This window comes from Tachysurus fulvidraco, chromosome 19 (assembly GCF_022655615.1).
Source record: "Tachysurus fulvidraco isolate hzauxx_2018 chromosome 19, HZAU_PFXX_2.0, whole genome shotgun sequence".
Taxonomy (NCBI): Eukaryota; Metazoa; Chordata; class Actinopteri; order Siluriformes; family Bagridae; genus Tachysurus; species Tachysurus fulvidraco.
This window is the reverse complement of record NC_062536.1, coordinates 21,958,614-21,981,182: the sequence shown is the minus strand read 5'-3', so window position 1 is coordinate 21,981,182 and position 22,569 is coordinate 21,958,614. Positions and strand designations below refer to the sequence as shown.

Sequence of the window (22,569 nt, the reverse complement as noted above, 5' to 3'; positions counted from 1 at the left end):
AAACGATGCACTATGTAGGATTTCTCTGATATTTAAACCATAAATGAAGAGAATAGAGGACATTTATCAGATCAGTTTCTTTAATCTGACTGAACGGTGATTTGTTATAAAAACAGTGATCTGATGTTTATGTTCTGTATCATAGATAATATTTACAGTAGGTCTAATCTAAACTCTTTAATAAATACATGTTCTATTATATTTGTCCTAAAAACTGATCTGAAAGCTGATATTTATTATACACCATATATAATATAATCATATATAATTTAATCTTTTACTCTGCTGCCTGTTATGTATATTATGTACATTAGAGATTAAACAGGAAGTCGCTCACCTTCTGTCTCTCCTACATCCTGTTCCTCAGTGATGACATCATCATAATCTTCTGGATTGTCTAATGAACAAATAAATTAATAAGTAATGAACCACTGTGTGTGTTGGTGTTACAGTAAAATACTGAGTTACAGGGTGGTGTGATGAAGCAGTGTTTTTAAATAATCTGTAAAACAATAAAAAATAATTTTCTTACAGAAAACTTCACCATGTTGATGAACACACAGATTTTTAATATAAATTCATGTGAATTTAAGTTCCTGTGAATGAGCTGTTACTATAGAAACCACAATGTATTGGATCATTAATAGAAACCTGTGGTTTACATCCGCAGTACTGTCAGAGCTGCTGTTATAGAAAATTAATCAACACCTACTGACCAATCAGAACGCAGAATTCAACAGTGTACTAAAATGGAATTAAGCCAGAAAGCTTGAGTTTTACTGTATAAAATTTTAATGTAAATAAATTCCTTCTGTTTTCATAAAAAAAAAAATCTTGTTTCAGTGGTAACTGCATCGTCATAGTTCTCGGACACGTCCTCTGTCAGAACGTAGAGATAAAAGCTATTAAATCCACATCAATGTCATTAATGATCATTTGGATGCTTGTGGATGCCACACTGTCCCATTATTATCATACCTGTCAGTATAACTGACTTCTGATCAGCTGTAATGGCGTCATCATAATTCTCAGCTTCATCCTCTACACCAAAACACAGATATTTAAAGATATTTAAAGTTTACTGAAGTGACAGTTTGTACACTGTGTGTTTGATGACACGATACAAAATGAAATCGTACACGTGTAAAAAACGTCACTACACACAAACCGATAAACAAACGTATTGACAGTGTGTGTGTTTAATTTATACTGCTTTCTAAAACAAATCCCAAAACAGAACCACACCATCCACATCATCAGGGATGGGTCCAGCAGTAATGGCATCATCGTAGTCCTCTGGTGGGTCGACTCTTCCTGGATCACCTAAATGAAATAAAAGCAGAGACTCTGTACAAACAGCTCCATCACATTTTACATTTACATTTACATTTACAGCATTTGGCAGACATTTTGATCTCATGGTTTAATTTCAACTCAGTAAATTTATGTGATCGCTTAACAACTGCACCCACTTATGATGTCACTGGTGTCCATGACATCATCATAATACTCAGCCTTTTCTTTGATCCCAGACTTTATTGTAAAAAGAACAATCCTCATCCAAAGAAGCTTTGATAAATTTGATCAGATGGATTTCAGGAGATTAAAGTAAGATAAGGTTGATGGTGAGATCTCATGTGTCAGCATTAAAACACTGGAGTTACTGTAATTCTTCTACACACTACATCATAATCACGTCTCAGAAAGGACCAATGTAGTCATTTCTGATTTCTAATTTTAATTCTAATATCTTTCAGTTAATGGAGTTAGACAAACTCACACTCTGGTCTTTTTTACCTGAGCGAAGCTCATCATCCACATGCTCATACCCAGAATGCTGTTCTTCAGAGAGGAGACTTCCTGTTAGAGGAGAGCAGGAGAGTCAGGAGACGTGTTCAGAAGAGCAGACACAGACACACACACACACTCATACATACATACACACACACACACACACTCATATATACATACAGATGTGGCCTTTAAGAACGAACGTCTTCTACCGCGGCATTCTGCAATTCGTGCCGCAGTGTATCGCAGCTTTCTGCACTACTGTTTGGGAGGGCTATCTTAGCAATCTCCTTAGCAATTCTGAAGTGTTTCACTTCACAGAATATCCAGCAGGTGGCACATAAAAACACTGTTTCTCTTAAACACTCAAAGTGACGCTGCGTCAGTGCTGATGCTATGGGAACGCTTCTGTGAGGAAGTTGTGTCTGAAGCTCTGTGTGCACACACGCCATTTTAATGGCTCGGGAAGGACACCTGACGGAGTGATTACGCACCAGCAAGTCCATTTAAGGGCATCTACGTCACACTACTCCAGCTTCTTTGTCTTCAGGAAGCACTCTGTGTATGTGTGTCAATTGTTTGTCCTGTCTGTCTAGTACAGGGAGAGAAAAATATATATTTTAGGGAAAGCTAGGTGAGGAAAAAATTATATGTTGCAAACTAAGCATTTTAAGAGATGCGTGCATCCGTACCCCCGCTTTATCACAGGGGACGACACGCACTCTCTTTGCATTGTTTGTTTGGGAGAGTCGCATGCCCGGTCGGCTCTCGCGGGAGCCGGCTGTGTGCAATGTGAGGGATCCATCTGCGTACTCTCCCATCCCACCTGGGTGTATTTTTCAGCTTCGGCTGCGCCTCGTTGTTCGGGTCCCACGTCCGCCGAGGCGGCACAGCGGATTCAATCACGGGTTTTGCAGGTTGAGGTCGCGAATATGGAGCAATAGACGCATTTTTCCCTTTCTCTTTCCCTCTCCCCTAACTCCGTTCGCTCGATTTCGGTTTCCGGAGCTCGTGCTACGATTTCTCCCAACCCGGAAGAGAGCAAGCTCTGAGGAGCTCGATGTGGGCGGGGATGGGCTTCCCCCCTCCACACAGCCGATGCAATCAGCTGCGTTCGAGTAGCTCCTCAAGCCGGTGACACGCGCTGTGTCTAGGCTAAAATTAGGTTGGACTGAAGAGGAGGTAAGTGTCATCCGTGATAAGCTAGACGGCTGCTTTCTGATTCCGGGCCGCAGGCCACCTTCACGTGGGCGGCTGCCAGTTTTCCCAGACCTCCATGCCGAGGTGTTGAGGTCTTGAAGAATTCCATTTCAGTGTGTATTATTTCTCCTTCTATGTGTGACTATTCGGCCACTATATCTCTCACCTACATCGCCCGCACGTAGGAAACCTGCCTGCGGGTGGTATCTGAGCTCTACCGAGCCACTGACGTTGCTCTCCGTGACACAAAGCAGATGGCCCACGGAATTGTGTTCTTCCTTTTGGCCTAGCCCTTTCACCCTGCAGGTTTACAAAGTGCGTGGACACTGCTCAAGCACCACTGTGTCTCTATGGCATCCGAGTACTGAATTACCTGGACTACTGGCTCATTCTGGCCCAGTCGACGGCTATGGCGACCAGTCATCGAGAAGCTGTGCTCGGCCACATGTCGGCAGCAGCCAACATTATCCCTTTGGTTCTGCTCCACATGAGTCCATTCCAGCTCTGGCTCAGGGGTGCGGGCTTTCATCCTCACATACATTAACTCAGGGTTATAAGGGTTATGCACTGTGGGCTTCGTACCCTTCTTATGTGGTAAGACCCCGGTTTCTGGCCTTGGGTCTCACTCTAGGGGCGTGTCAACGTCGCTTTTTTGACGGACACCTCACTTTTGGGCTGGGGAGCGGCCTAGGATAGCCATCCTGCCCAGGGTCTATGGGAGGGCCCTTATCTCTCGTGGCACATAAACTGCCTGGAGTTTCTAACACTTTCTGTGTTTCTAACACTTTCTTTCACACATCAGGGGCTGCCATGTCTTAGTACGGACAGACAGCACTGCGGTGGTTCCCCATATCAATCATCAGGGCGGTCTGCGTTTGTGCCCCCGTTTCAGGTTGGCACAGCAGATTCTGCTCTGGGCAGAGACCAGGTTCCTTTCGCTGAGAGCAATTTCCATCCCAGGGCATGTAAATAGGGAGGCAGACTTCCTAGGCAGGTGCTGAGGCCCGGGGAGTGACGTCTCCACCCCACGTGGTGGAGAGAATTTGGTATGGACATGGTATTTGGTATTGGCAACCTTCTCCTAGTCCCCTCCTTCCCCTTGTTGGCCTTCTCGAGTTTATTCTCGGTCCTAGCCTCCCTCCTGAACGGCACCCCATGGGAGTTTCCCGTCAGGGATCTCCTCTCTCAGGCACAGGGGGCAATCCTATACCCCAACCCCCCGAGATGTGGAAGCTTCGGGTCTGGCCCCTGAGGGGGTCCAGTCCCTAGAGCAGGCCTCTCATCTGAGGTGACCAAGACTCTACTGGATGCTAGGGCTCCCTCCACTAGGAAGCTATATGCTCTGAAGTGGAGGCTTTTTCACCTCTGGGGCTATGACCACTGTCAGGATCCAGTTCACTGCCTGTTCAGTACAGTGCTGGAGTTCCTGCAGTCTTGCATTTCTCGGGGCCTGTCCCCCTCTACTTTGAAGGTGTACGTGGCCACCATCACTGCGAACCACAAGCCTGTCCTCGGGGCCTCTTTGGGTAGGCAGCCTCTGATCTCTCGCTTTCTGTGTGGTGTCAGGCAGCTGAGGCCTTCCTGCAGACCACGCCTCCTTCCTGGGCCCTCTCTGTCGAAGTTTCTGACCCTGAAGTTGGCTCTGCTCCTATCCTTGGTCTCTCTCAAGAGAGTGGGGGATTTGCAGGCTTTGTCGATTTTTGTCTCTCTTGGGGGCCCGGAATAAGGGTAATCCGGTTTCCAAGCAGCGCCGGGTGCACTGGATAGTGGAGGCCATTAGCTCAGGCCTATGAGGTGCACCGTCTCACCTCGCCTCTCAGCATCAGGGCTCACTCCACCAGGAGTATTGCCTCATGCAGTGCCTTGGCCAGGGGTGTTCCCTTTGGAGTTGTTTGTGCTGCGGCAGGTTGGACCTCTCCGCACACCTTTATCAGGTTCTATAACCTGGATTTGAACCCCTCTCCAGGTCCTGCAGGGCCTTGATGGTCTGTTCCCAGTCTGCTCGTGCTCTCTCACGGCCTCTGTCACAGTCATCGACCGGTGCATGGCGACGTGGGTATTGGTGTTCCCATAGCGTCAGCACTGATGCAGCGTCGAGTTCCCTCGAAAGGGAACTACACCAGGTTACATATGTAACCAGGTTCCCTGAGATGGGAACGAGATGCTGCGTCGCTGGCCATGCCTCAGGCATCCTCTCGCGCTTCCTTCAGACAAATAGAAGCTGGAGTAGTGTGACGTAGATGCCCTTATATGGACTTGCTGGCACGTAATCACTACATCATGTGTCCATCCCGAGCCATTAAAATGGCGTGTGCGCACACAGAGCTTCAGACACAGAAGTGTTCCCATAGTGTCAGCACTGACGCAGCGTCTCGTTCCCTTCTCAGGGAACTGGGTTACATACGTAACCTGGTGTACTTTTTTAAGAATGTATAATATGTTCATATTATTAATTTACATTTAAAAATTTTAGATTTTAAATTTTACTTCACATTACATCAGAAGTGTGAGAAAACATACACAATAAAATATAATTATAAAGACATATGAAACACTGTTGGCTATGGGATTTTTTAAATTACCATTTGTTCTTCTTCTTATTATTATATGTTGCCTACATTTACTCAAATAATAGCAATGTAAAATATAAAGGAAATCACAGTTTAAGTTAGGCATAACATAACAAGTGACATTAAGAGATTTTATTAAATCACTTTAATCATTTATTTTAGAGATATTTATAGAAATATCTCTAAAATCATTTATCCATCCATCCATCCATCCATCCATCCATCCATATTCTACCGCTTATCCAGGGCCGGGTCGCGGGGGCAGCAGACTAAGCAGGGATCTCTAAGGGAGCGCCCTCACCCTATCTCTAAGGGAGCGCCCAGCCACCCTATGGAGGAAACTCATTTCGGCCGCCTGTATCCGGGATCTTGTCCTTTCGGTCATGACCCAAAGCTCATGACCATAGGTGAGGGTAGGAACATAGATCGACTGGTAAATAGAGAGCTTCGCCTTGTGGCTCAGCTCTTTCTTCACCACAACAGACCGGTATATCGACCGCATCACTGCAGAAGATACACCGAGCCGCCTGTCGATCTCCCGCTCCATCTTTCCCTCACTCGTGAACAAGACCCCATGATACTTAACCCTCTGGGGTCTAAAGGTATTTTTGGGCCTGGAGAAGTTTTGTCATACCCTGACATTTGTGCTTTTTTCAGTTGCTTATGAAGATTTAAATGGCTAAAGTCTAATATCACTGTAATCAGCACAAACTGGACTACAATAATATGTGAGCAGCATGTATGTACATGATTGTGTTTTTGAGAAAACAATGTTTATGCATGGTAAGTGAAAAATGAAACATTATAAATCCCTTGAATAAGGCCATAAAACACATACAGAACACTGGTTCACAGGACTTTTGAGAACTGGATCTTGTATCCTAGTGTTTTTGCTTCAAAATTATGTGAAAATCATCTTGTTTACTCGATCACAGAAAACAATATATTGATTTAAATTTTCTAAGACACTTTTTGTTTGAAAAGGGCATATGCGAGTAGGTGTCAACTATCATGCATATTAATGTAATTCACACCTGAGAAGACAAAGGCCCACATAATGAGCTGCATAATGAGCCTTTCAGGTAAGTGTGTGACTGAGAGAGGAGTTACAAGAATGTGAAGACAAAATAAATGTATATATTTTGTGTTTGTAGTTTATTTAGAATATTTAACTAGTGCAAACAGTGCCAGACAAGATATAAGTACTAAAAAAATCCTAAAATCCACATAAAGTGCATGTGTGCCAGACAAGAGGCCAAGCAAACAGACACTATACTACAAGACAGGTAATACAAGACTAAATAATAAAGTAACAATATGTATACAAGTAACAATATTGTATATGATCAATACAATATGGCTCTGTTAAAATCTTTAATGGAATCTTTAATGGAATCTTTTTTAATCTTTAATGGAATCTGTTAAAACTTTGTGCTTCTTATAGCATTGCTTGGGGGCGTTGATCTTGTTTGCATAGCCCGTGTCAGGTGATTTCCATATGAATGGCGCGCGCGGTAGGTGGGATCACATTAGCGCTGAGGTCGAGACAGAAAAACTGTACCTCTCTTTACTTGTATACAGATTACACAAAAAGACAATATTTGCTTTCGATTTTAATTACCTCATTTAAAGGTAGACATTTCAGACTTTCATTAGACATATGTATCATGTTCGTGTGAAAAGTATTGGCGGAGTTATCAGTTCATGTTTGTAACGTGTTTCAGGAAGATGGTCAAGGAGACAGAGATGTCTGAATGCACACCCTATTTTCTTTATTTGCCAAAAGCACAGCATTTTGTTGTTATTATGAAGGCAATGATGTTTCGAATGATGTATTACATGTATGTGTATGATTATGAATGACGGAGTATTTTAAGTGGATTTCACGTTGAAGAGGAAAAAATGTGCCAAAACGCGCCGGCGCGCCTTTGGACCCCAGAGGGTTAAACGCCTCCACTTGAGGCAGGAGCTCTCCACCAACCTGAAGGGGACAAGCCACCCTTTTCCGGCTGATAACCATGGTACGGAATTGGAGGTGCTGATTCTCATCCCCGCCACTTCACACTCGGCTGCAAACCGTCCCAGTGCAAACTGAAGGTCCTGATTTGAGGAAACCAACAGGACAACATCATCTGCAAAAAGCAGAGATGAAATCTGTGGTCCCCAAAACAGACTCCCTCTGGCCCCCGACTGCACCTAGAAATACTGTCCATATAAATAATGAACAGGACCGGTGACAAAGGGCAGCCCTGTCGGAGTCCAACATGGACTGGGAACAAGTCTGACTTACTTACGGCTATGCGAACCAAACTCCTGCTCCGGTCATATAGGGACCGGACAGCCCTTAGCAGAGGGACCTGGACCACATACTCCCATGGCAACCCCCACAGGTCAACACGAGGGACACAGTCGAATGCCTTATCCAAATCCACAAAACACATGTGAACAGGTTGGGCAAACTCCCATGAACCCTCCAGCACCCCAGCGAGGGTATAGAGATGGTCCAGTGTTCCACAACCGGGACAAAACCCGTATTGTTCCTCCTGAATCTGAGGTTTGACTATCGGCCGAATTCTCCTCTCCATTACCCTGGCATAGACTTTTCCGGGGAGGCTGAGGAGTGTGATCGCCCTGTAGTTGGAACACACCCTCTGGTCCCCCTTCTTAAACAGAGGAACCACCACCCCTGTCTGCCAGTCCAGAGGCACTGTCCCCAACCGCCACGCAATGTTGCAGAGGCATGTCAACCAAGTACTCCTTCCACCGTCCGAGAATGTCCCCAGTCGAAGTCAGCAGATTCCCAATCCAACTGTAAACAGTGTGTTTCCCCCTCCTGAGGCGCCAGACGGTTTGCCAGAATTTCTTCGAGGCCAACCGATAGTCCTTCTCCATGGCCTCACCGAACTCCTCCCAGACCCGAGTTTTTGCCTCCGCAACCACCCGGGCTGAAGCTCGGTTGGCCCTCCGGTACCTATCAGCTGCCTCCGGAGTCCCGCAAACCAACCAGGCTTGATAGGACTCCTTCTTCAGCTTGACAGCATCCCTTACTTCCGGGGTCCACCACCGGGTACGGGGATTGCCGCCACGACAGGCAATGAGCAGCCGCGTCGACAATGGAGTTGGAGAACATGGTCCACTCAGACTCAATGTCTCCAACCTCCCTCGGGATCTGGTTGAAGCTCTGCCGGAGGTGGGAGTTGAAGATCTCTCTGACCGGAGACTCTGCCTCAAAGTACGTTTGGGTCTGCCAAGTCTGTCCAACTTCCTCCCCTGCCATCGGATCCAACCCACCACCACGTGGTGATCAGTTGACAGCTCCGCCCCTCTCTTTACCCGATTGTCCAAGACATATGGCCGGAGGTCAGATGAAACAACCACAAAGTCGATCATCGACCTCCGACCTAGGGTGTCCTGGTGCCACGTGTACTGATGGACACCCTTATGCTTAAACATGGTGTTCGTTATGGACAAACTGTGACTAGCACAGAAGTCCAATAACAGAACACCACTCAGGTTCAGGTCAGCAAAATTAATCAGTAAATATAAAGTTGGTTATATCAACATATGTCAAATTAAGTTATGCAATATTGACCCATTTTTAATGTTTAAGTTACAAACATTCATCTGAAATGCCCTTTAAGTTATGCAGTAAATAGCATTTAAACAAAGTAACTGCAATCACCCCACAACATGGTGAAAACAGGAAAAAACGGTTTTCTTTTGAATCCCTGAGAGGAGATCGATTAGTATTGGGGGTTGTGTCAGTGGTCTATCAAGGCTAAATGTTATGAAGCAGCTAAAATAAAGACTGTGGGGAGACATACATAATGCATATTTAATTTTTTTTTATAAATAATGCATAAATATTTTTTTAATAATTCATATTTTATTTTACACGTGCACACATGGACATGAGGGTGACACTTTTTTTTTTTAATAAATGAATATATTGCGAGTGTAGGGGCATCTGTATTTGGCCTGAACGTAATGAAACAGGCGTATTGTTTACATGTATTTGACTGCATGCAGCACTGCGCAGACAAATCAATCTATATCAAAGTTCCACGAGAGCCATTCAAAAGCTTATCACTCTCACGTTACATTGATCTCATGTGTCAATCGATCTGCACCGCGCAGGTTGCTAATCTCTCTATTGTGATATGCCTCAATGGCAAATAATCAGACAAAAAAATGCTAAATTAGTACATAACTACATAAGAACAACCTCTATATTGAGATATGCTCAATGCAAATAATCAGACTAAAAATCATGTGTTAAACAGTGTTTATTGTTCAGAGAACATGAACAATTAAAAAAAAAATACCTCAGCATCACATTGTATTTAGATAACATTGTATTTTATAAAATATATAAATAATGAATTAAACACGATATAGAAAACTAAAACAGATATATATTGACTGATAACACTTTACAGATCTTACAACACACACTGAAAAAAATTATTCATTGTTTACGCATTTTGTAAAGGTAAGTGGTTGCAATCAATTTATTTGCAATCAAGCTACATTTAAACAAAAAAATATCTAAAAAAATTTTAAACAAATTTTTTGTTTAAATGTAGCTTAAATAAATCCAAATTAAATTTGGATTCTTCAAGTGTCAAGATGGCCGCCAAGGATGGGTGTGGGTTTTTAGGCTCCCCACCTATCCTTTTATTCAACATTTTACATCAGATTGTAACAGTTTTAGCCGATACTTTTCAACAAAGATACTTCAACTCAAAGAAATGCACGCATCAAAGATGAACTAACCAAAAGGTACAGAGAAAATGGATGTATTTGGATAATGCTGCTTTGTATGTGGTTCCTGCTTGTTTTACCAGCTCAAGGCCTTTTTTTCGGCCAGAAATAATTTTTATATAATTATAATAATAATGAATAATTATATTACTTATACAATTTTTTTTGTCAGAAAGCTCCTTATACTGGAACTGCTATTAAAGACAGAACACAATATACAAAGAGAAGTAAATGGCATGGTTACAAGATTCTACTAGTTTTGCTGCTACTAAGTGAGGATGTACAACTAAATCCTGGTCCATCAGTAAATGGACCACCAGACCAAAACAGTGACTTGTCCAAACACTGATTAAGAAAACAGTGTTGGGTTGGAACGATTCAAGAGGAAGGAAGGAACCAACAGAAACATTTCCTCTGGGACTGATGGCTACTAAACAGCAAATGTGTATTAATGGACTTATTCTTCACCAATATGAACATGAACCAGTGGATGTAACAAGCAAATTGTCTGTAACCACCAGGCCAGGCCTAGGCCTCAGCAGCAGAAGATCTACAACAACCAGGCCAGCCTTAGGCCTCAGTGGCAGTAGCCCAGCTGCCATTGAGCCAGGCTAAGGCCTTAGCATTAGCAGCAGTAGCCAAGCTATTACTGGGCCAGGCTCAGACCTCAGCAGCGGCAGCAAAGCTACCAGCAGGATAGGCTCAGGCCTCAGCAGCAGCAGTAGTAGCAATAGCCCAGCAACTACTAGGCCAGAACTAGGCCTCAGCAGCAGCAGTCCAGTTACCACCGGGCCAGACTATGGGCACAATTCCGGGTCTAGTAACTGCTGCAGTGTAGTTACCACCAAAAATCGTCTATATTCTTTTTGTAATATTCGGCATAAATTAGAATTTATAGGTATTCCCAAGAATAAAAGAACTCAACTTGAAGATGAATTGCAGAACATAAATTGGAATAATGTTAGGCAAACTCATGATTTAGATACCTGCTGTACTACAACAATAAAAACACTAACAGATGTGATTCAGAAACATACTAAGTTATTGAAGTATCCAAAACGTAGAAGGGCTTTACCATGGCTGAATAAGGATATTCTCCAGCTGATGAAAAAAGAGACCTTGCTCTCAAACATTCATTATTAACAAAAACTAATACAGATATACTTGTTTTTAAGGGATTAAGAAATAAAGTAGTTAGGGAGTTACGCAAAGCAAAAACAAACTACTTTATGAAATTGATGGCTGACTCAGGAGGGAACAGTTCATTACTTTGGAAACATCTAAATATTTTTACTAATCGAGTGCCTAAACAACAAAAAATAGCTGAGTTAAATATAAATGGAATCCTTACTAACGAAAGGGCTGAAATTGCAAATCAATTTAATCGATTCTTTATCCAATCATCTGAGAATTTGGCTAACAATTTTCAACCAGTCCAATTAAAACACATACTGAGAGACACAAAAAAAGATCGTTTTGTATAAAAGAGGTAGACCAGAGTGAAATTGCTGATGTTTTTAGACAGTTACAGCAATCTAAGGCCAAGGACAACTTTGGCTTGGATACTGCTTTTATAAAAAAAAACACAGTTCTCTCTTTTTACTACCAGTTACACATGATGTAAATTTATCTATTAGAGCAAATGAATTTCCTCAGCTTTCCTCAATTTCTGGTTTAGATCATATCTTGAACATAGACAGCAGTGTGTTAGAATAGATTCCACCCAGTCATCTATTGACCCAGTTCAAACTTGTCGAATCGGAATTCCACAAGGCTCAATTTTAGGCCCTTTGCGTTTTAATTTATATATAAATGATCTTCCATATAGTTGCAAGAAAGCTAAATGCCAATCTGTATGCAGACGACACAATTATATATGACTCAGCAAAAACTCCTCAGATTGCAGCTGAAATGCTTTCAAAAGAATTGGATGGTGTATCACAGTGGCTATGAAACAATCATCTCACCCTGAACTATGATAAGACAGTCTCTATGTGTTTTTCAATAAAAAGAAAGATCAATAAAAATTTTAGAATACAGATTGATGAGGAGATAGTTGAGGTACATGAATTTAAATTTCTAGGGGTTACATTAGATTCTCATCTTAAGTTTGATAGTAATGTAAAGAGGCTGTATAGAACTGTCAAGACTAATTTAAACTGCTTTCAATTGATAAGACAATATATACCCATTAAGGCAGCACAGCAATTTATGCATTCTATGATATTTTCTATGATATCTATCATATTGCATCACTGTTTGGGGTCAGGCCAATCAAACAACAATTACACCTATTAGGTCATTATATAAACAGGCATTAAAAGTAATGGACCAAAAACCTATAAGATGGCACCATTGCATTATTCTAAGAAAATATAATACATTGAGTTTTGACAGTTTTGTAAATTATTCATTTTTAAAACAAAATTTTAAGTGTATGAACAACCTTGCACCAGAAATACTCTGTCAATTAGTAGTGAAACAAAAGAACGGAATAAGAACTAGAGGCACAACTAGTGGAAACTGTACAGTCACAAAACGTAGAACAAAATTTGGTCAGACGTCATTTTTAGTAAGAGGCATACATTTATGGAACGATATACAACCAGAAATTAAAACATTAACAAGACTCAAGGTTTTTAATACACATTTAAAGCAGTGGCTGAAACTGAAACAACTCTGTGAACATTGACTGAATAGGATACAATGCAATGTATGCAAACATAAGGTTGCAAATATCAGCATGCACAGAACTTATGCATACTTTTGTGTTTTGTATTGTTATTGTCTAGACTCTGTCTTATAGTGATTGCTATATTTATTTAAGCCCATTTTAGCTTATGGACGGAATGTATTTATTGCATTTATTTTAATAGCTATAAATTCTTGATTTAATATTCTGTAATTTCCGTTTTAACTTTACAAGCCTAACTAGGGACAGGGGTTGAAAATTAGTCTTGGCTATAAACCTGTATGCGTGGCATGTACTTTGTATTTTATAAAGCAATGTTTTATGCATTTGTCCCTGTCAAAAAAACATCAATAAAAAAAAAACATTTGACCCCCCTTCGATAGACTGCCCCAGAACGGCACTCTTCTCTCCGAGACACAGATTTTTAAAGGCCACATCTGTACATACATACATACATACATACATACATACATACATACATACATACTGTACATACATACATTCTGTGATGCAGCCAAAATACTGCTCCTCACCACCATATGGCTAAAACCGGAGAGTACAGGCAGTGGTTCAGTGACACGGACAAAAAGATGCAGCACCATAGTGCAAGGCGGAGGGGGCTGATTTCCCACCAAATGCGGGAAACCAATCAGGAGCGCTTATGTGGCACTCACCCTCTGGCTAGGAGACACCAATGTTTTAATGTAACGGAGCACCAATACTTTGTTACTGTACTTAAGTGGAAATTTCACGTATCTGTACTTTACTTCGCTATTTAAATTTGTCAACTTTCACTTTTACTCCACTACATTTCCTAGATAAAATGTATACTTTTACTCCGCTGTTACTCGTAACTACAAAATAAAATCATAAGAAATGTGTGCGACTGCAATAAGGCAGGTTTGGCGAATCACTGCTCCAAGATTGCATTATGCTCCGCACGCTCTATTTCAGCGTAATGTTGCCAAAAGGAGGCGGAAGCACAACTGAAACTGCCATGGAAGCACCTACTGGGAGACCTCCCGTTATCGTCGACCAGGGGTGGCCAACCAGTCAGAGACCAAGAGACACATTTTTTACTGTGTTAGCGCAAAGAGCACACATCTTACACATGGGCACACGCCTTTTTTTCCCTGGGAAACTTTGAGGTATTTTCTTCCCACTCACATGCGCGTTTGACAAATATACCGTATTGAACTCAAGCAAAGCGAACACACACAATAAAAAGACACAAATACAAACTTCGGTATGAACGTAAGAGCCGCATGAAACCGGGCAAAGAGCCGCGGGTTGGCTGCCCCTGTCGAAGACGACCACCCCGACAGTTGCATAAAGCATTTCACTGCACATCTCTGTATGTATGTGTATGTGACAAATAAAATTTAATTTGATATGATTTGATTTGACCTGTCCAGGAAAGCAGACACACACACGCACACACCCCTAAAAAATCTCAAACGTTTAGGTGATTTTTATTGTAGAAAATCACACCCACACACCCACATATATACACACACATACACACAGACACATACACACACACACACACACACACACACAGACACATACACAAATACACACACAAACACACATACACACTTATACATACACACAGACTCATACATACATACATGCACACACACACACACACACACACACACACACACACACACACACACACACACACTTACACATACATGCACACACAAACACACAAATGCACACACACAAAAAAAAAAACAGAGGGAGAGAGGGAAAATGCACCTGTCCAGAAAAGCAGGCACCCCCACCTTAACAAATCTCATTCGCTTAGGTGATTTTCATTCCAGAAAAGCACGCACACACACACACACACACACACACACACACACACACACACACACACACACACATACATACACAGAGGGAGAGTGGGATATGCACCTGTCCAGGAAAGCAGACACACACGCACACACACCCTAAAAAATCTTACACGTTTAGTTGATTTTTATTGCAGAAAAGCACACACACACACACACACACACACACACACACACACACACACACACACACACACACACACACTCACTCACTCACTCACACACACACACACACACACACACACACACACACACACACACACACACACACACACACACACACACACACACACACACACACACACACACACACACACACACACACACACAGACAGACATAGACCCATGCTCCCATTCCTGAACCACACAGATTAAATTATTTATCAGAACACAGAGTAACCACCATGGTTTATGGAAACTCATTTTAATTGAGATCCATTCACTAAAATACACATTTTTAAAAGTTTTTCTCATAAATACACAGTCACCTTCTCACTATCTTACACACACATGAGCACACACACACACACACACACACACACACACACACACACAGACACACACACACACAGACAAACACACACACACATGCACAGAGGAGGGATGCACCTGTCCAGGATATCAGACACATTAGACCTGTGCCCTTCAGCTCAAATGTCACCCGAATCCGCTGTTTCAAAAAAATCATCCGCCCGGTCCAGGAAAGCAGACACACACACACACACACACACACACACACACACACACACACACACACACACACACACACACACACACACACACACACAAAAACAGACAGACATAGACCCATGCTCCCATTCCTGAACGACACAGATTAAAATATTTATCAGGACACACAGTAACCACTATGGTTTATGGGGACTAATTTTTCTTGAGATCCATTCACTAAAATACACATATACAAAATTTTTCTGTTTAATTATTTGTCATAAATACAAGGGAACCATCTCACACATAAGCGTGCTTACACACACACACACACAGAGGAGGGATGCACCTGTACAGGAAATCAGACACACTAGAGCTGTGCGCTTCAGCTCAAACGTCGCCCAAATCCGCTGCTTCAAATAACCCCCCCCCCACACACACACACCATAATGTTCTCTGATTAAGCTTTCCACACCCGATCGTCAAATTACAGTTATACTAAATCTTAGTTTTCATCATGACGATATGGTCAATGGATGGTTCTTTAACAGTGCATTCGGTGCAGTTAGAGCGTTCTGAATGTAACACAATGCTGCTGAACAGATGCTGCTTTTAAATGAACATTTATTTATTTATTTATTAAACAAAAGGTTCTTTGCCCAGATGAAGCTACATTTTATTAATAGCATAAACACAGACTTTGCTCCCTTTCAGACTTTAGCTGGAATGTCAAGCTCTTTGTGAACTTCCCGAACAGGCGAACACACAAACACATATGAAATTTGTTCAGCCTGAGCAATGACTGGATATCGGCTATTAGTCCATCTTTTAAAATACAATTCAGAATATTGTACTATAAATTTCCAAAAATAAATAAAGAAACAATTAAGAACGTATTTATTCCCAATAACTCTTTGCTATGTTAATGGCCTTAACTTATTTTGCAGAAACAGAATAACATCAACTGTGTTGGGATTCAGGTGATTCTGCTGTGTCTCTAAAACACCTGCTGAACTAAATAAGTGTTCACTCGCACCGCTTGGTTTTTATCCTATTAACAGATTGTGTTCCAGTGTGTCTTGTGTGCAGTGTGTGTTTTGTGTCCAGTGTGTGTCTTGTGTCCAGTGTGTGTCTTGTGCCCAGTGTATGTCTTGTGTCCAGTGTATGTCTTGTCTCTCCATTTCTGCTTTAAGAATCAGATATAATGTGTGTCTGCATTTCACTCATGTTTCATCAGACAGACAAACAGACAGACAGACAGACTCTGTAAATAAGTGTCTGTCTGCCTGATAAAATATGCATTTAAAACATATTTAGAGAATGTAATTAATATTTGCATCATTAATGACTTGTGCCTGTCTCATCCAGCATAAATTAATCAAAATATAATTTTTATTACCCGACCCACAGGACCCGCGGATATAACCACGATCCGCACATCACTAAGACTCACACATACATATGCACACACAACCCCAAAGAACACCCCATAAAATAAAAAATTATTACACTACAGCACATGAACTCTGTACATTTAGGTTATTTTTATTGCAGGAATGTACTCTAACACACACACACACACACACACACAAACCCATGCTTGCCTTCACTAACCACATTGAAGTATTTATCAGGACACCCAGTGACCATCATGGTTTATTGGGACTCATTTTTCCTGACATCCATCAGCTAAAATTCAAATACACCAAATTTTTATTTTTAGTTATTTATCATAAATCACACACAGGGAGAGATGAGGTCCACACACACACACACACACACACACACACATATACACACACACACATAAGTGCGCACGCATACACACACACGCAAACGCTCACGCGCAAGCACACGAACGCAGGCACACACATACACACACGCATACACACGTACACACACACACACACACACTCACACACACACACACACACACACACACACACACACACACACACACACACACACACACACACACCTGCACTAAAACAGAAGCTTTAATAGATGTTTATCAGCAGAATCCTGTCTCTACACCACATACACTCTAATTGCACATTTCCTCTCACACACATTGAGCTTGTTTTTATTTATTTGTCATAAAGAAATAAATCACACTGGATTTGGGGGAAAATATTGCTCTAATCACTGAGTTTACATTGAGGTGTGTATTTTATATGGAGTGATTTGATCATTTATATGCAGTGAATTTCAGCTAGAAGTTTAAATAGAATACAATAAGTGTGATGTAGAACAGTCCACATATCACTCACCTCTTTGTGTGAAGCTTCTTCTAGGCATGTATCTGTGGTTGATCTCCTCATAGACTGCCTCAGGCTCAGACTTACGTGTCATCGTCATAGAGACAACTGGGAGTGGAGAATAATAATAATAATAATAATCATAATAATCATAATAATTATACTATAATAAAATATTAAATGTATTTACAGTATGAATGATAATATGAGAATGAGATTTTAAATAATATAATAATAAAATGTGTGAAAGTGTGGTACCTCTCCTGAGCACTCTGTTCTGGTAAAACAGTACCAGCAGAAGCACTAAGGCCAGGAAGAGCAGCGTTCCCAACACATAGAGAACCAGTGGAGGGAAGGATGGAGGTCCAGGTGACACAGGGTTTAGATCGGTTCTTACTGAGGTCAAAAACACAGAAGAGGATCTTGATACGACGCTGTGATCAGAAATATTTAGAACTTAATGAACAGTAATAAATATTATATTAAACAAATACACACCTGATTTGGTGGTGGTGGTGGTGGGTGTAGCAGTGGACACGGTGGATATGTCTGTATTCACAGAAAGAAAAACACTTTGTCTCACAATAAAAATTAACTGTTACTCAATAAGGTTTATGACATGCTGATCAGTGTTTACAGTTCAGGGTCTGAGATTTCAATCAAACATCTAAGATTCTAAATAAAAGTTAACAAGTCTTATCACTGAGACAGAAAGCTGAAAAGTTAGCACACCCCTCTGACCTGTACAGGTGACTCCAGCAGGAGAGCAGTCAGTGTGATTCTTCAGGGAATGATGACAGTCCCACAGGTGAATCTCATCCCCTCGACACTTCACTCTGTTCAGCCAGAAAGTCCCTTCACCAGAACCAAACCAATCATCAGCACGCAGCGCCGACCCACAGCCCAGCTGTCTGCACACCACCTGAGTGTTCATGATGTTCCACTGATCATCACAAACGGAGCCCCACGTAGAGTTATGATACACCTCCAACCTCCCAGAGCAGCTTCCCTTTCCTCCACTCAGCCTGAGAGACCAGTGTTCTACATCACACACATCACACACACTGAATGCTGAATTGTGGTTAGTCAAAAGATGGTGATTAATGTTAATTTAACATTTATGAAGGGAGGTTCCAGAGACAGAAAAGAGAGACTGGTGAGAGAACATCTTATTATAGCTACTATATATACGTATATGAAAATGAAAATATTGAAAATCTTATTATTTATTATAAAAAGGATGATCTTCTGGGTGAAAACAGTAACTGTGACTAAAAGGACAGATTTAATTGTCCTTACTTGAGCAGTATTTCTGAAGAGGAAATGACGAGCATGTCCCTTGAGAACGTAGAGACGTTCCATCTTCTACAGTAATAAAACACACAAATCAGGCTTTTCTGTCATTCTTATTTTATATTAAATATTTACACAAATTCTACAGCATTGTATAAACTAGTATAGAGAGAGAGAGTCCTCTTACCTGTGCAGGTAATATGAACCACTTCATCATGATTATCACATCTGTTCTGTCCCCAGGGTGAAGATGGACACTGCAACAGATTAGAGTCGTGTTTCCTACATTTCACATGATCCAGCCAGTTAGGAGCAGATTTTACTCGTGCTTCAGTGTTTGACAGACTGCCACGTCTTCCACAGTTCAGCTCTCCACACACCATGTTTGCTGTTTCTAGCTCATCGTCCATCTGATTGTAACACACATTACCCCAGGTTCCATTGTAGAACACTTCCAGATTCCCCTCACAGCCCTTCGTGAGTCGGATCTCTTTAAACTCTGGTGAGAGAAGGATGACTTACACTTCATTTAAAAACTTCCTGTTTTATCCACACAGTTAAATATGTGTAAAATTATCTATATTTAAAAATATATTTGGATGGATTACATTTATAAACAAATCTTTACTATCATGTTGAATTTCAGAAACTTTGGGCCTCAGTTTTGAAATAAAACATATACATATCTAACAGGTTTATTGTCAGTCATCACACTGTACCTGAGCAGACGACTCCTACGTCCTCATGGTGTCCACATTCACCCTCTTCACACAGCTGATATCTGCAGTTCCACAGGGACGTCTCGTTCCCCTCACACTCCACCTCATTCAGCCATATGGACCCAGTTCCAGGACCAAACCAGGCTGGTATGTGGTTACTGAGGGCCTCTCCACACTGCAGCTGTCTGCACACCACCTGAACATCCTCAATACCCCACGAGTCATCACACACAGTCCCCCACGAGCCACTGTGGAAAACCTCCAGCCTTCCTGCACAGTCTCCCCCAGAACCAACCAGCCTGATGGAGCTGGGATCTTTATTAAACACACACACACACACACACACACACACACACACACACACACACACACACACACACACACACTTTAATCAAATATGAAAAAACTCAGTAAACAACACCATTAATCTAAATATTAGTTAAAATATAATTAATACATATTAGTAGCTCACACAGTTTTAATAGTTTATTAACAGTTAATTAACAGTTTTGTTCCCTTGTGGCATAACAGGTAAATGAGAGCAGGTAAATATGTAAATATGAACATTTATTGTTCAGGACTGAAAGAAAAAAAATATTTGTTCTGTTGCCATGAGCTGTAAATGAACTGTATTTTTAATTAATATTCTAAACAACTACTTTCCTACTGACAGAGATCTGTTTCTTAAACTACATTTTAAAGTGCTGGTTTTCTACAGACCTGCTCATTTGTGGGTGTTTACCTGAACAGGTGATGTAGAGCTGTTCCCCGGAGCTGCATTTGACATGTTCAGCTTGTACACTGCTGCAGTTCCTCAGATGTTCTTCACTCCCAGAGCAACTGAATCCTGTTACACACATGTGTTTGTGTTCAGTGGTGGATGGAGAGGAAAGGTAGTTCAGCACAGAGCCACAGCCCAGCTGTCTGCAGAGCACAGACGCCTCAGACAGACTCCATGAGTCTAGGAGAACTCTTCTCCAGTCCTGCCTGAAATAAATCTCCACCTCCCCCTGACACTCGCTCCCTCCAGACAACCGCACCCGCCCCTCATGAAGCGCCACAGAGGATCCTGAAGCAGAAGAAGGTCATTTAAATATTGTAATGAACTCTGACTTTATTCAGTAACCTGGTGTATGTGACGTTAATATCTCACTATTACAGATGACTCCAGCGTCATATTTATGAGAGCATGCAGCTCGACTCCATGATGAGACACCACATTGTGATAGGTGTGTCTCCTTCCCCTGACAATCAAACACATCAGCCCAGATGTGGTTACTCCCCTCCCCAAACCAGTCCACCTTCACCGCAGCCACAGCACTCCCACAATGCAGCTGTGCACACAGAATATCTGCAGCTCTCATATCCCAGCCTACAGCACAAACTGTGCCCCACACACCGAGGTACAGGAGCTCCACTCGACCAGAACAGGAGTCCGGTCCGTTCACCAGCCGAGCCTCTGTGTAACCTGAACAAACAGCCGAGAGCTCAGTGAAAGAGGAACATTAACACAGGTACCTTAAAGTTTGATTGACAGCTATGTGGTCTCTATTTAAACAGAAGTTACATCATGATACTTAACCAGAACATATTAATCCCACATCGTTGTCATGGGAACAGGTTAAGTGTTTGAGTGAAGATGATGTTGGACAGAAGCTAATCTCAGATTCGTTTCCTCTACACTGAGGCTCCTCTGTCCACACCTGACCCTCCCCTCGTCCAAAAGCAGCTGATCCCAGAACCTTCCCAGGAATCCCACAGTCCAGCTCTCGACACACAACCTCTGCATCCTGCTGGTCAAAGTCAGCATCACACCCTGTGGACCAGGAACCTCCAAGAAACACCTCCACTCTCCCAGAGCACCGGTGAGGACCAGCAGTGAGTCTTGGCATGATGTGACCTGAGTTTTTTATTTGTGCAAATTTTAAACAAAGCATAATAATGGTATCCAGTGTATTACTGAAATAATTTAAATGTAAATAAAATCTACATTATGTTAAAATTAATGTATTTGTACAATTATAATCATGATCATAATGTAACTAATTTTTAAGATATTTTTTTCATAAATACAATAGTTTACCTGAACAAGTGACTCCAGCATCAATATTATGAGAACAGTAATGTCCCCCTTGTGAGCTACAATTGTTCAGAGTCATCTCAGATCCTCTACAGTACACATCATATATCCAGATTTGTCCTGATCCTTCTCCAAAATCAGACCAGTAATTAATCTCTACAGGCTCCCCACAGTGCAGCTCTCTACACATCACTGCAGCATCTTTCATATCCCAGGCAGAACTACACACTGTTCCCCACTGACCATTATGAAGAACCTCCACTCTCCCAGAACAGTGACTTCCACCATTCACCAACCTCACACCGTCTGAGAGAGAGAGAGAAAGAGAGAGAGAGAGAGAGAGAGAGAGAGAGAGAGAGAGAGAGATGAGTCATGTTTACTGAAGCTCCCAAAACTTTGCAAAGTAGATGGTTTTAAGAAGAGATAAATCAAACTAAAACAGCAAAAATGCAGTGAAACTTAAAGAATATAAGGACTACTTCTTTAGACAACATTAAATTTCATGAAAAAGTAGAATATCTTTAAGATCCAATCATCAGCTTACAGGCTAACAGACGTGGAGCAGGAGCAGCTACAGTAAGATGACATTTAAATAAAAATAAATGAATTCAAAGACACTTTTTAATCACATCACCTGCAGTAAACAATGAGGTAAGAACCAATAACTATACAGA

At 41.7% G+C, this 22,569-nt stretch overlaps 4 protein-coding genes and 1 pseudogene across 8 annotated transcripts in view; 2 read left to right on the top strand and 3 right to left on the bottom strand.

The window, feature by feature from the left end:
* Nucleotides 1–22,569, top strand: part of LOC113650187 (B-cell receptor CD22-like) — a 1,781,460-nt gene that overhangs the window by 617,281 nt on the left and 1,141,610 nt on the right. The gene's annotated exons all lie outside the window — the stretch shown is intronic.
* Nucleotides 1–22,569, bottom strand: part of LOC113663360 (antigen WC1.1-like) — an 870,979-nt gene that overhangs the window by 1,302 nt on the left and 847,108 nt on the right. The window lies entirely within an intron of this gene.
* Nucleotides 1–22,569, top strand: part of LOC113663456 — a 644,552-nt pseudogene that overhangs the window by 453,282 nt on the left and 168,701 nt on the right.
* Nucleotides 1–22,569, bottom strand: part of LOC113663459 (B-cell receptor CD22-like) — a 157,486-nt gene that overhangs the window by 75,247 nt on the left and 59,670 nt on the right. The window lies entirely within an intron of this gene.
* Nucleotides 835–22,118, bottom strand: LOC113641399 (antigen WC1.1-like). Its single transcript, XM_047803956.1, has 14 exons — nucleotides 21,899–22,118; nucleotides 21,398–21,715; nucleotides 20,969–21,283; nucleotides 20,558–20,884; nucleotides 19,816–20,130; nucleotides 19,284–19,595; nucleotides 19,103–19,168; nucleotides 18,545–18,844; nucleotides 18,302–18,352; nucleotides 18,062–18,199; nucleotides 17,816–17,911; nucleotides 1,798–1,860; nucleotides 1,246–1,323; nucleotides 835–1,041 (listed from the first exon to the last, which is right to left on the bottom strand). The coding sequence occupies exons 1-14, from the start codon at nucleotides 22,101–22,103 to the stop codon at nucleotides 926–928; spliced, it is 2,700 nt and encodes an 899-aa protein (XP_047659912.1). The 5' UTR covers nucleotides 22,104–22,118; the 3' UTR covers nucleotides 835–925.

Bases quoted from the DNA above. Each gene is read 5' to 3' on its own strand.
- LOC113641399 (XM_047803956.1), bottom strand. From the start codon at position 22,103: ATGAAAGATGCTGCAGTGATGTGTAGAGAGCTGCACTGTGGGGAGCCT. The intron at 19,596-19,815 runs GTACAGTGTGAT...TTCTCTCACCAG, and splicing joins CGTAGGAGTCGTCTGCTCAG to AGTTTAAAGAGATCCGACTC. The intron at 19,169-19,283 runs GTAAGAGGACTC...TTATTACTGTAG, and splicing joins GGTTCATATTACCTGCACAG to AAGATGGAACGTCTCTACGT.